This window comes from Wasmannia auropunctata, unplaced genomic scaffold (genome assembly GCF_000956235.1).
Source record: "Wasmannia auropunctata unplaced genomic scaffold, wasmannia.A_1.0 LD336055.1, whole genome shotgun sequence".
Lineage (NCBI taxonomy): Eukaryota > Metazoa > Arthropoda > Insecta > Hymenoptera > Formicidae > Wasmannia > Wasmannia auropunctata.
In genome coordinates this window covers 674,779-689,998 of record NW_012026835.1, presented here as the reverse complement: position 1 = coordinate 689,998, position 15,220 = coordinate 674,779, and the positions used below count along the sequence as shown (strand labels likewise).

The following is a 15,220-nucleotide window of genomic DNA, read 5'->3' as shown; positions in this document are numbered from 1 at the left end:
TATGAAATTTTATAGCAATTTATGTTATATATCATTTGACATTTTGTATTTTAAATTCTTCGAAGTTTTTGACTTTATCGTAAATTATATACAGATCATGGCGATAACATTATAAATGTGTGCATATAATATAGTGTATGCATATAAAAGAATTCGTATTAGATCGCGCTATTGAGAATATATCGTATATCGACCTCTTCAACCTGTATTTTCAAATCAGTTTCAGTTCACTGAATCGCGTTAGATAAAAATGTATCGAGGAGTGTACAGTCTCGAATACGGATCGAATGCCGATTCCATTATCTAGTGAAGAGGTGCACGCGGCCCTCCGAACGCGAAGTAGGATTGATACGCTTCGGAAATCGTACGTGCATTAAAAGCCGTGTATAACATGCATTCTCGCGTGTGAGTGCGTGAAAATACGACTCCAGGATAATATCACTGGTTATATACGAGGTCATTTCCGCGGTGCGTGTACTGACACAGCCGGATTTCACTTACGCATGTATATCAGTATGTATTATGCGTATGTATTACGCACGTTGTTAATCAATCGCGTTTCATTTCGAAACACGAGATACGCGCGCCCGTGAAGGAGTAAGAAGTATTGGCGCCGCATGATTGAGCACGAAGACGTGCAGAAAGATACGCTAAATTCAACAGTGTCAAATTATTTTTTAGCAAAATTTGTTTCGAAGATATTAGCAATATTGATGAAAATTTGAAAAAACGTCATTTTAGGAAAGCAATACGTTTAATATAATGAAAGCTGTGTGCGCAAAATAATTTTTTAGTCGAGAAAAATTCTCAATGCTAGTCAAACAATTTACGTAATCTTTTATGTAAAAACAATTTTTTTACATTTTTCTATAAAATACATATATACTTCTCTGAAAATGTTTAGACATTTATGATTATTCGTTACGTGGAGTTCGATCGGAAGGAAAACGCCTATAGTTTATATGAAGTTTATTGCCTCGATATCGATCGAGAATTGATTGTCTTCTACGGTTGCGGGAAAATTGCGGGCGATATATCCGCGGATTAGAAAGTCCTCGATCTCGAAACGTTTTCATATCCTGATTCGCGGGGAGAGGAAAGGTCAGTGGTCTTGGCCGAGGAGTTTTCTACCGCGGCTATGATTCTGCGGCTGCGTCAAAGCCGGCTCGTCACGCAACACGGTCATTCGTGCAAACGCACCGCATACGGCCGACGAGAGGCCGAGAGACAGACGAGTAGAGAGAGAGAGAAAGAGAGAGAGAGAGAGAGAGAGAGAGAGAGAAAGAGAGAAAGAAAGAAAGGGTGAGAGAAAGGAGGCGGAGGAGGATGAGAAGGAAAGAGATAGACGAAACGATAGGAGAAACGGAAGAGGAGAAGAGCAGGACTACAAACGTCGGCTTTACGGACGGACGCTGATACGGAGCCTAATAGAAATATCGATTTCGAGGGTCAACGCACCTCGCAACGATACCTCTGTACTTTGTGCATAATTCTTCTTAAAGAACATCGCCGCGGTCGCGCATGATAAACACTGAAAGAGACTTTCCTTTCTTCTTTTTCGGGGAAATTTGGCCGCGAGGAACGAGGGTCGTGCTCGATTATGCTTTCGATTCCTTTTGCTTTTAACCTTCGGGGCTATCTGCGAGATAATTGAAAAATATGGATGCCGGGAAGGGTCGATAAATGTATCGTTAAGTGAGCTTGGAAGTTCGTTAGAAATGAAAACTAAAGTAATAAGGTTACTCTCGACCTACTATCTATTACGTCTCCAAGTATAAGTTGATTAAAGAGCGAATCGAAAAGAGAACTTTTGGTTTCATTAAAGACGAACGAACAAGGAACATTTTATAGATGAATTAAATAACTTCTTACGGAGAGAGACTTAACTCTCTTACAAGTAACTTTTTCAAAATAAGAGAACACTTCGTGTAGCAGTCGTTCGTTATCTGTACTGGTAATAAAAAAAATTTCTATTTAGTATCATTAAACTCATGTACGATGAAAAATAGATGTTTTCCAGAGTATCAGTCTGAAGTTTAGTAAAAATTATGTGGCATTATATACACAAGATACATGCTGTGCGGTCCGTCACATCTGATAAGACTTAGATCGTCGTTTATGTCTCGGCTAGGAGTCGGGAGTTGATGTTCTCGAGGGCAGGCGACCGTGTGCAGGATACCCGGCGACCGGATGTGCGGCTCTCGTCAAGTCGCGGGTAACGCGATCGAAATTTCTATATTTAGAAGCGGCAACCCGGTACAGCGCGGACGGTAGTCCGCGTATGGCGCAGCTATTCCTGTATTCCACGATCTTCTCCTTCGCCATCGCTCTCTTCGTTTTTCGTCTGCCGCCGCGCGCTCCGCCTGGGGAAATTCTTCGAGGGCGGACGGATGCGCCGGGCGAATGCAGAATCGCGTTCTCCGCGACATAGGACCCGCCGGCGCGCTTTGAAATATTTCCTTTATCTCCCGCGAGATCCTCCGCTCGCAATTAAATGCAGCCGCAGCTTTCCACGCGAACGGGACATCGTTCTCGCGATATTTAACCCCCTCGAGAGATTAAATATTCACGTTGCTCGGTCGCTTGCTACATTCCTCTCAAAACTATCTTACTTAAAAGACTTTAACTGTTACGATAACTATATGCATCTCAGTATTCGTATTGATTTTGTAACTGTATGATAACAATGGATTGATATCACGAATAATTTTCCTATACAACGTACCGTTTCGAAAAAATTTGTTTACGCACGTATCTGTGATATATTTCGAAAAGATGGAAATGGGCGGTATTCGACGAAGTTTCATAAATACCGCGCAACGGCAAAGTAATTAAAGAGATACTTCCATCGTTGCTCCTAGAAATTAATCGCCGACCAGAACGAATCCCATGCTTCGAACAAAGAGTCATTGACGATTGGCGGCGCGTCTTGGTGTTATATCTCGATTGTCCGTTTATTGAGTTACCCGCGCGCGCGCGATGTTTCTCAACAATCGTTCATTCACGACCTGCTGAGCCATGTATTCGTACTTTACGTTTATTTCGCCCATGCGCGACTTTTTTCGACCCTCTACCATCGCATTCGGTTTGAAGATCGTGAAAAATTTACCATCTTTCTACTCCGAACGCAGATGAACCGTTGAAAACTAAAGCAATGTATGTCTAAATAATTTTTTACCGCTTCGTGTTTCAGTGAATAAGTCAAGGTAATCATCTCGCTAAAAATAAATTCATTCTCTATATACGATAATGATACAAATTATTCAAGGTTGTTTTATCTTATTGTATATTCTGATCTATAATATTTTACATTAAGCTTTTGTCAAATTCTGGAATTATATGTGATTGTAAATTCTGTAACTTCAACACATATGTACAAGTTAAATAGATAGTATTAAATTGCAAATCATTACGGGTCATAGAAGTTGCTATTTAATTTAAACGGGCGATGGACTTCACGAATGCGATAGACTCGTTGACTGATACCATAATAATGCAGAATGCTAATTAATTAAAAATAAATTGTATGCCACTAGAGCTCGTTTAAAATTATGATCCCTATCAATCGTGACGTGATGGAAAGTCAGGCGATGACAGTTTGCGCGATTATTTCGTCGCTCTTGCGTAACGTATAAAGCTGCTCTCGTTATAGAATCTCGCACGCTTTTCTTGGTAAAGGCCGGATCGGATTTGTGATTTGTTCTTCGTGGAAATATCGCATGTGCCTTATTCCGGATCGACGCTTAGGCATGGCTGCTGAAAAACCGATGTTGGGATTTTTCCGCGAAACGCCTTGCGACTGCCTGACTGGATTATTTTTCGAATGAATCACGAGAAGTGAGATTCATTCATCAGTTTGAGATACCCGAGTAATACCCAGAGTATTTTCGCCGTGTGACTATGTATCACAAAAATAGAGAGAATATAACATATTTTTTTATTTTATAGTTGTTATTTTGTTATATAAATAAATAAATGTTATAAATAAATTCAAATTATAAATAAATTCAATAAATTTCAACACAGTTTCCACGCCTTGCAGATAATTTTTTTATAAATTTTTTGCACGGCCAATAATTCGAATTTTTTTTTCTTTTGAAACTTTATTGCTAATAATATTTTGTTCACATGAAAAAGAGTCCTGAGTTTTTACGTACGATTATCAGTGACAGAGTACAAGCAAATTTGAAGAGAAAAACGCTTGTATGCAATCGATACTTGAAACCGGATATCGTATGCGTCGTATTTTGCGAGAACGCGCTTGTGGTGCAGCAAGAGCGCAAACATGACGCCGCCGTTATTCGACGTCATCGCCTGGCGAGCTGGAACGCGCGATGTAGAACAGTCTTGGCATTCATACCGATTCCGATGAGCCAGATACCCGCTAACTTATTAACAAGGGGAAATATGAATGAGAGTCGTGCCTTTCGAATACTTGCGTTCGCAAGTGATGCATGAAAGCAACCCTATATCGGTTATTGTAATTCTAAAAAAAATAAACATGAGATTCACATAGAATAATTTTAATATCGCAAAATGCTTCTTACGTTATAATTAATAATCATTATATAATCGATTTCTTCGCTTCACGACTTTTTAGAAAATTAGGAAATTAAGGGAAAAGTAATATCTAATGTGTTAAAGAGAATTATTTTGCTCTTATACAGGATTTTTACAAAATTTCCTTTTTATAAAAATTCGTAGTTATTAATTTTTATTATACATATTGCGCACTAGTACCCAATTAAGAACGATGTCTCGAAATTTAGCGTATCACAAAATTGTAGAAAATGGAATGTCAAATTAATTTTCTCGTTATCGCGGTTGTATAGACAACCCAAAACACTGCAAGCTCTGAATCTGGGACTCAAACGAGTTCGAGGTCGATTTTTTTCGCGAGCAAACATTTATTTCGTTGTACTTCCGCGAGTCAAGTCTGTTGTTCTGTCCCTTTGTTCCCCGTAGTTCCTCCTTTCACTTCGTCGCTGTCCTTTTCTCGTTGCCGAGTTCGGCATAGCTCTTTCTCTTTCGAGATCGTCCTCCGTTGAGGAGGAGAATCGCGAAAGTGCGTAACGCGGCGTCGGAGGCGCCACAAAAGGAAGAAGAGCGTAACAAGTCGGCGGGGTAACGAACGAATATGGAGTGCATCGAAACGAAACGACGGGAGAATCGGAGGAGAGCGTACGAGAGAATCTGTATGAAATTTATTTAGAACCGCGGTTCTTTCCTATAAACCTTAATCGACATTAATTGATCGTTCAATCGTAATTCTCTTTCTCCTTTTAATTCTCTCTATATGTATATAGAAACAATTTTGTGTGTAAAAATTCGTAAAAAAATTGTAAAAAATTTTTATACATAAAGAAATATGTATCCGCGACCAGTTTGGCTAATATCGGTGAAATTTGAACGCGTTTGATTTCCCGCAAAAATCTCACGTATCTTTATTTTCGATATTTTTTGTCTACAGTTACAACTTTTTTATTTAGTTCTAGAATTGTACACTTTTTTTTTATATTGCGCAAGAAATGCATGTACCATTTCTATAACTGCACACACATATAGAAATACTAAGCAATAAATGATGCGATAGATATTCCTAATAAACAGTGTCTTCATCGTTAATTATAAACTTTTGAATTTCATCATAACTCACTATCACTGATGTTGGACGACAAATGTCTCGTTCAGCCAAGATAATCGATGATGCATGACGCTTAAGAGTTTTCTGCGGAATGTATTTATCGCTAATTAAAGTTTCCAAGGTCTAAAAAAACCGCCGCGATGTACGATGTTATTAATCGTTTTTAGGCAAAAAATGGAGGGAGCTTTTCACTGTTTGATCCCACTGTTCGATACAGCTTTATATGTATTGGCACATATGAATCGGAGCAAAAACAGCAGAGAATATTTAGTTTTTTTAATTATTTAATCGACTGTAATTTTTAGCAAGATAACTCCAATCGTTTTTCACGTGCTAATAAATTCTGGAGTGTTGTTTTGGTCGTTAAATTAATATAACACACAGTTTTTACTTTTTTTATATTTAGTATTTTTATGGAAAAAATAATGTATTAACAGCATTAACAGTATAATTGAAAATGATATTGTTAATTCAATAATATTAATATTAAATAAGTATGCCATGCTCTTATTTTAATAAAATGCTATGAATTAATAAAATTATTTTTAATTTGATTTTTCTGTTGAACTAACTACTGTTGATATATTACTTTTTCCCGTGTATAAATATGTATTCGTGGCTGCACATAATACATAACTAGTTAGCTTATTTGTTGAAATAAATGATGATAATAAAAAAAAACATTACAATGCTTGATAATTACCTTGGATATAATTGGCGGCAATACTTCCGTAGTGAATATCAATGTATAATCTCGGAATAGGTGTTATATCTTTGCTGTTAGCGAAAATGCGAATGAGATCCTTGCGAGGAGATACCTCCTAACCAAATTGCATGCGTTGCGCATTTGTAATTCAAATATCGCAACATTGTCTGTGGATTAACACGCCGGAATCTTTCGCTCGTCGCTTGCGTGTGGCGTAAAATATTGGGTACAGTACTTGCTTGTATAAGATGGCATTATCGTGTTAAGGATACCGTCATTGTCTACCGTGATGCTGTTATGCAGGATGTTCCAAAAGTCTCGTATTTTTGCAAGTAGAAATGTTAGGCACTTCTCTGTAAAAATATTATATTAGAAAAAGTAATAGGCAGATTCTTACGTTTAGGAAAAGAAGCATAATTTTTTAATTAATCAAAAATGGAGAAATAATATCTTTTATTTTGGTAAAGAGAAAAATTGACAAGAAAAATAATACAATATCCTTATATAATAATACATTATCCTGTTTGAACTTCTCGTCATAAAACTGATGTCGTTTTACGTGCAACGATCCAATAAATAGATATCATGAAAACGAAATTATTTGTTAATTTACGATGAATTGCGCGTCCCTTTTTTTGCGAACGGCACGCAACAATCCAGAAGAGTTAATATCTGTTTCCGGGCGCGTGCCTCGCGTGCCGAGACAATCACGTCGCTCCGTGCAAATTGTCTTTAATCGCTCTCCCGACGCGGACCACGGTAGCTTCTCGAAGGTGGTACGGAATCGTTGGAGTATTATTTAGCATCGCCATGGGCAACGACGGTGCTTATCGAGCGACACCGAAGTAGCTCCCATAGTAGTGCATCACTCGAATCTATATGTTGTGCATATTTGCTGAGAAAACAAATTTCTAAAAAGTCTCTGCGTCTGAATGGTAAAGAGTTGGTCGTGAATAATTTAGTATGGCATAACTGTTGCTTACGCCGCTATTCTGGAGCAGCAGCTATTGATTCGGTCCGCCGGATAAAAACGATAGTGTCGTCAACGTTTTTATTCTGGGATGACGCACATGCGAAGTTTCAGGGAGCTGCGACTCCGAGAATAACGATCGAAAGTACAAGCTGAGCGGAGAAATTCGCAAAGTTTTCCTTAATAAGAATGTCGTGATATAAATAACTATCAAGTTATAAATAATTTAAAAAATGGTTCAGCAATTTGGTTGTAAGGATACATATAAAGAACTAAATTTTAATTAAACTTTTTCAATTTGAAATTTAATTTGTAAAATATTTAATAGCAATTTAGCAATGATAGCATTTTCGGTGCGTTATTTCACTTTTCCAATTTCGCGACCAGTTTGTCGGGGCTTCGCATATCCCTCCCGAGGAATCCTTTTTCGGAGAAACTTTTGAATAGTCGGTGGAGGGTTTCCCCGCGTATACACGTGAGTCATCGGACACCCTTCGACCGCTCTTGGAAGGAGATCTGTTGAATCCATCGTTCCGGGTTTTCTCGACCCTCGTTTCCGTGTCCGTGGAATTTCTTTGCGGCTGGGCCAAGCTTGTGTTCTATAAGCCAGATCTGAACGCGAACGCTAGAAGGTGAGGATCGATCGAATCGGGGCGTTGCACGGAGAGGACCCTGTGTGAAAGAGGAGATAAGACTCGAGGAAAGACGGTGCATCCTTCCCGAGGGTGACTTCCGCCATTGCCGACAGGAACGCGAGGCGCTTGCAATCTTTTTGCAAACACCGCTTGTATTTTTATCGCCTAATGTAACTGTACGTTTCGCGATAGAATTTTCATTAAATCACAACTTAATAATTAATTGTGCGCTTTATTGCACAGATAATTTTAATCAAATTGCATGAGGAATATGAATTTTATCATCAAGATTTCTGTCTGTTTTATATTTTATAGTTTAGCGTATGCATGTATACTTATATAATTTAGATATATTTTTTATTGTTATCATGTACAGCTAAAAGAAGCATTACTTTTTGTAAAGGAAAACGAAAAATGAGACGTTCTATATCTCGTTATATCGTATTTCCTTATTGCCCTCAATTTAAACGGTATATTACTTGTTCCAGTTCCATGATATCGGTTCGGATATCTTTTAACCTGATCAATATCGATATGTTTCCGTGTCGCATCGGCCTTGATAGAAACTCGATTACGATTCATCGTATAGACATGTCGATTCAACGACAATCTCTTCCGTTCCTTGCTACCTCGCTCGTGTAAGTCCCTGAGGCACTTTCGCCAAGAAGCTCATCCCTCGCGTTGATCCTCACGATATCTCGAGTACACTCGTTTCGTGACGGGATCTTTGGTAACTCATTCGTATCTGCTGTATCCTTTGCGAGCGAGAAGATATCACTAATTCGACGATAAACGCCCCCAGTGTTGGAGTCAAGCTGCTCATGCTATAGTGGCGCGATTTATAAGCGTCGCGGTGATATCACGATACTTGTATAGATAACACCATATCTGAGGGATTCTGTGTATCGAAGTTATCTCTTTTACCTTTTTTAACCTGAATTATTCGTTGTAAAATTGTAAATCTATAACTGTCGATGTTATTAGCTGATTTATAATTCTTTCACAGAATCGCGTGTGATAAGAGGAAAAGAAAGTTTACGAGTTGCATTAGAGATTCAGCCGTTTCATGATTGCTTCATTGGAATCTGAATAAAGCTGTTTGTTGCTCTGACGCGATCGAACATACTGTGGTCGCATGAGGGATGAAACGTGCATAGGCGAAGAGACTTCTCGTTATCGATGTAGGAACCCGTTTCTTCGACTGAAAGACAAGCCGACGTGAGCCGTCTAGCTGCAACATCGGTTATGTCGCCGCTGCTGGAGAAACGGGAGAGCTTTGTCTGCTCGTTGCATTATTAATCGAGCAATCGATATCTCGGTCTATGTTCATGCACACACACCATAGCGCATTTAGCCCGTCGCTATACGTATTACGTTGCTCCATCAATTTGCGTAATTTTCTTAACTTTTTGCCTTTATTGAATATTTTCCCTTCTGCTCAACTAGAATTTCCATAATCTTTTTGTCGACAAGATTGGAAAGATTCAAAATTTCCTAATTTTTGTTAATTATTATATTTAATAGTGCTCTATACATTTTTTATGTTTTATATTTTTTAATTTTTCTTTACATTTGTATATGAATTGTTGACTTAACTATTTAAAATTCGGATTCAACATAATAATTGAATTTTAAAAATCTTTAAAAATTTATTATATCATATTATGCACAAATATACTCAAACACTTCATTGAGGAATTCATTCCTCTCGCGTGTCTTCCTATTTTATTCCCTGTAAATAAGGAGCAATAATTAGGTGATATATTACGATTACCAGAGATATTATCTTAGAAGAAGTAATTATCAAGTTGCATTAGTGTTTACATGTCGTCGGGATAAAAAATACATAACGATCGCAAAGTGTCACGAGTATGACATTCTCTACGCTCGTTCTGGCGGCAAGAAAGTTTCATCGCCCGGCAAGCTGACGCGTCGCCACGCATTTTCCGTCCTTGCTGCGCGTGTTCCGCGATCCGCGCTACGATGCCCGCTATATCGTGGTGTATGCACTGTATAAGCCTTGCAAGGACACCTCGTCCAGTGCACCGTAAACCCGTTCCTCTCTCGCTCCCGCTCTTCTCTCCTCCTCCTTGCCGCAATTAGCGACGTAGTTTCGCGCTACTTCGGTGGAATGCAACGCTATTCCGCCTCAACCGCGAGACGATTACACCGCACCTGCGTGGCGTGGTGTGGCGTGTTTATGCAAAATCGTCTGGCGAGATGCGCTATTCAACTCGGGCACGCACCCGCGGGTGCTCTATCTAAAAGTGACCCACACGGACCGCTGCTACTTTCCCATACCATGTTACCACGAGAGCTCGAAGTATCAACCTTCTCGCAAGCTGCCACGCGACAACGTTGTATAGAAACGAGAATCCCGTTGCTGCGGACGATTTCCTTTTAGATCCAATTTTCTTACATGTGTCACCGAGAAGTAGATTTCATTATAAACTTAATCAGCCAAAGTGTAATGTAATTATAACGTTCGAATATCGTTTGTGAAATTTTGCGTTTCCACAACGAGAATGTTTTTATGAACTTCTAGTTTAAAATCCTTCACGAAACACGCAGGAAGTGTATTTTACTATAGAAAATGTTTTATTGACATCGCTAAATCGCGGAACTGCGATTGGCTAACCACAAAGCTATGCCGCTGAGCCAAGATCTCGCGGCGCTGCTACCGAAGGTCTTTCGACAGGAGACAGCGGAGGCAAACGATTGCATTGCTGCGGCGTGACGGTATCGAAATAATTAACAATCGCGCGCGTGCATTTACCCGAAGTGATGCCTAACGAGAATCGAATTAATGGAATCGATACGGTCCACCTGCAATCATTGCGACGCCGGGGAGGACCGGTCTGTGCGCAAGTGCGTGCCGCAACCGCGGGGATGCGTTTTGTCGGAATAGTGCAAAGTGGGAAGAGGACGCGGCGCAATGGAGTTGATTTCTCTCGAGACAATCGGACGATTAAATTAATTTTCATTACCGGTAATGGCGTCGTGCGCGCGTACTTGACCGCGATGCACGGTCGCGACAAATTAATCTAATGTCTCGTTAGCACTGTTTGTAATTACGGCTTAATTCTTAACATTTAACGCGACTACTGTTTTTAATCTCGGAATGCACGCCATTTCACCTTAACCCAATTTGCATATTTGCATCGCGCTCAGTAGAAAACAATATGTCTGCTTATTACTGCAAAATACATCTAATTTCGCTGCAGCGATTAATACAATTGTAACAAAATGTTATTTCTATATAAATTATATTGTACCTACTTTTTATTATAACACAACACATTCACGCATTATTAATCATTTCAAAACTACATTCAGGCAGCCATAAAACATTTTTATTTACTTATTTGTTTTTACATATAATTGGATAATTACGTCTGCGTTAAATGTAACTATGTTATTACAATTGGATAGCTTCATCTATATTTCATTGGTATCCATATTCAGTGAGATATGTTTTAGCAAACTTAAGCACACTTAAGTAAGATCACACAAACGCGCGCTCCAGGGTTAACTAATTACAACGAAGCGGAATTCCACGTTTCAATTTGCGGCACGAGTATATCCAATTATACGAGTTAATGAAAAGGAATTGTGACAAAGCGACATTTACGCCGCTCGCATTTCTACGATCACAGTTTCGCGGTCCTATTAATGGGAATTTCGGGCCAAGGCTCGTTCAACACTCCTACTAAATGTTTCGTCAACATTCTGCGCCATCGCAGCTGGTAACCGCAAGTTACCCTCGAGCGAACAAAGCTATATTACGTAGACGGTACATATTTGTCGATGACATACTTGCGTGCGGTGCAAAGTGAAGGCGACATATGATGCCGATGCAGAATTACGTGAGAGACGGTATTTCCTAAATTTTCATATAATTTCTCCAATTCTCTAATCACTAATTGGGTATACATATGCATATATTTCGTACGTATTTGTCGATAAGGTGTCAATGCGCTTTGTTAACGAAACAAATTCCAAAAATTTTATTAGAACTCTCTGTTTCATAAAATACATCCAATTTCGATAAAAGCGTCGCGTTTGCCAGCGATCTCCCATTACTTTACTGAATTTCTCGCAGTTGCTTTAATTTCCACAAATTTACTGTGACGATATTTTGCGATCGAATTTGATTTTAAACTCGTGCAATTAAATTTTACTGCGATATAGAGGATTTTTTGCTCTATATATGCAAGAAATCGTCTATATTTCAGATTTTAAAATATATCTCGATGGAAATACTTTAAAAGAAAATTTGACGATTTAAATTTGCTGTGCAGGAAAAACGATTCAACGGAGCGGCTCGCTATGGAGAGATACGAGGAAGAAGCCGAGGACAGCGACAACGAGACAGATCCTGAACAGCTTCTGAACGAGTGGCTAGGCGAGTTGGACAGCCTGACTGTAGGGAGTTTATATTTCTCTTCACGTTTCTTCGTTAGCTATTTTACGGTCAGGAACCCGCGAACAGCCGCCGTTGTGCTAATAGCGTGTAGGCAGCTGAACGCTCCGTGAAACAATCGTAAATATTCCAAATGTTCGAAGAAAATTGGAAAAATAAATTTTCATCTTTTCAAGGACGGTTTATATAATGGGAGCCGTAAAATGAACTCCCATAGCAGTAATATTAATTCATCGTAAACAGCATGTTCATTGTTAAATGCCCTGCATGGAAACAATTGTAAACACAGACGGCATAGGGTAGTAATACTGTCAATTAATTATACATATAGCATGTATATACCTAAGAGCGACCCGACGTTGCAAATATTACTGCATGTTACGGTAATTAATCGTAAATGACATATAGAGCGATTAAATATGTCTTGAAATAATTATAAATAACATTACCTTGGACTGCGATGATTAATCTCTATGATAATTACAATCTCTGTGTTCACAACGAAGCAAACAACATACTGTGCTGGGTATAATTTAAGCAATTCGTTAAACGTTAAATAAAGTGATAGAGAGAGTGCTACAAATTTGACGCCCTTAATTAAACGTCTCTGATACGAGACGATATCTATATGAAGACCAAAGTAGAATCGCTGTCAGGCAAGAAATTTCGATCTGATTAGTTTGAAAGACGAGGCGATCCAATGAAGAGGCAGCTGACTAACTGCCTCTCTTGAGTACGCGCTTCTCAATTGGTGTCAATTGGCGCGTGGTCTAAATGATTCGCTAGTAGCTCGCACGAGAAGTCGCTGACGCGAGTTTACTTCCTTGAAAAGCGTGCACGTGTCTTCGTTGCGTGTCTGTGTTTCTACATTTGAGATCTTAAGTAGTCAACGACTGTGAAGTATTCCAACAAGTGAAATATAATTTTACGTAATACAAAATGCACGTGAATCGTATTATCAATTAATCGTAAATAAAAAAAATTTATAATTAAATCTTATGATTAAATCCAGACGAAATCGTTGAATTATATAATTATAATATGTAATGTCTAGAATCGTCGTTACGTCAGTATTATTTAATATTAGAATTTGGTATATAATATTTGCGATGTATTTATTTATTATTTCTATTTTATCAAAAGCTTTCTAATGTAGCGTAAAAATATAAAATAGATTCATTATTTAGGAATCTTTCTAGCTCGCGAGCTTCGTGATTTGTGCAATAATAAACGCGAAATGACAGAATTGCCGGCAATTGACGTGTCCAAGTGATTGCGACGCGAACTTTGTCCAGCGAGTAGACCGTTCTTGCTGAGTGCTTTTAGCACTTCCTGCCTAAAGGCTCGTGGCCTGCATCGTGGTTGTCTCTAATTTCATTAAATCGCTTATAATCGCTTTTCTGACGGTTCCTCTGTTACGTTGTTAGTTGTATTAGCGACTTTCAACGCGTTTGCCCGGGCGCAATTTTACCGGACAGTTCGCGACGAGCGATTCGCGGAACGTCGTTACGAAGTTCGAGAATTCTCTTTGTCGTTAGTTGCGAGCAAGTAAAAGTTCGCGTATTTACTTTGTAAAAGTTCCCCCGCTGGTTTTGTCGGAATGCTAGAGAAATTTTTAGATTAATCCGCAAAAACTAGCGACAAATTGTTCCACGTTATACCTCTTTTTTTTGGACGTCACTTTCCTTTTGTTATTTGCCGTAATGAGATTTTCAGTAACTTGGAACAAATCTTTGTCATATTACCTTGCCTTTAAAAACTTTAATATTGTCAACTTGCACAATGGATTTGTTTTTCCTCGGGGTTTCTCGAGATACCTGTTGAGTATCTCCTATTTTGCATACAGACGAGTTTATATAGGTCTTCTCGAGCGTAGCTTGTATTTTCAAGACTACAACTCCATTTCACGAAGTTGCAAGAAATTATTAAATTGGAAGGCGCCATGTGCGCCGGATTTGTTAGATAGTGATGTTCCAATTAATATTTTATTAGAGATAAACACACACTGTTTTTCATTTATTTTTTAAATCTGATTCTAGACAGTCTCTTGATATCTTCGATGATACTTTCGGTAAATAGAGCTTAAACTTAGTCGGGATCAATGGCCTTTAAGTTTAATTTAACGTGATATAAAAATAGAATAGTTCCTCGTATGAATTATATCTTAAATCTCTCCGCGACTTCTGGTGAATCGGGATGAGTCTTAATTACAACTGCGGTTTTGATCTGATTGCAAACGCGATGCCTCGTCCTCGAGGGGTAAAAGTATTCGCTGAAAGTGAAACCGTGACGAGCAACCTTGAACCTTTCAAGTCGACGATACGACGAATGGACTCGAGAATCGAGTCTAGTCGGTGAAAGATGGATGAGTAGAAGTGCGCGAGCACATCCACTTGCACTTGGTTGTTTCGCGGCGAAGGTTCGGCGAATCGATAGCCGAGCAATTGGGTGTCATTGCCCCGCCATCACTCGATGTTTACTTCACGTGGGGCAGGAAGTTAAAATCGCGACAATCGGGTAAATGTCGAGTGAATGACCGATTGGAAGATATTAGTAGATAACTTCTCTTAGTAAATTCCAAATTTCAAATATATACCTCATCTTTGCATTTGCGTTTTCAACCGTCGGTTGAAGTTCCTCAAAGATCTAAATTGACTCGTTTACGCATTTGAAAAAAAAATTGTAAAAATTCGTAATAAAAGAATTAAGACAGTGTTGAAGCGATTTGTAGAAAGGTGACTTATGTGGGTATTCCAGTAGTTTGTCAGTTGAACTTTGTCATCGTGATCACATGATCGTCGAACGCTCATTTCGATGAGTAATAGCGCTTGCAGCGCCGAGT

General features: G+C 38.8%; 1 protein-coding gene across 1 annotated transcript in view; it reads left to right on the top strand.

Annotated features, from left to right (window-relative positions):
* Window positions 1–15,220, top strand: part of LOC105450777 (amyloid beta A4 precursor protein-binding family B member 1-interacting protein) — a 113,998-nt gene that overhangs the window by 22,654 nt on the left and 76,124 nt on the right. Inside the window, exon 2 of the mRNA XM_011690780.1 lies at window positions 12,257–12,383. Coding sequence (XP_011689082.1) covers window positions 12,285–12,383 — 99 coding nt within the window. The 5' untranslated portion in view covers window positions 12,257–12,284. The remainder of the gene's footprint in view (window positions 1–12,256; window positions 12,384–15,220) is intronic.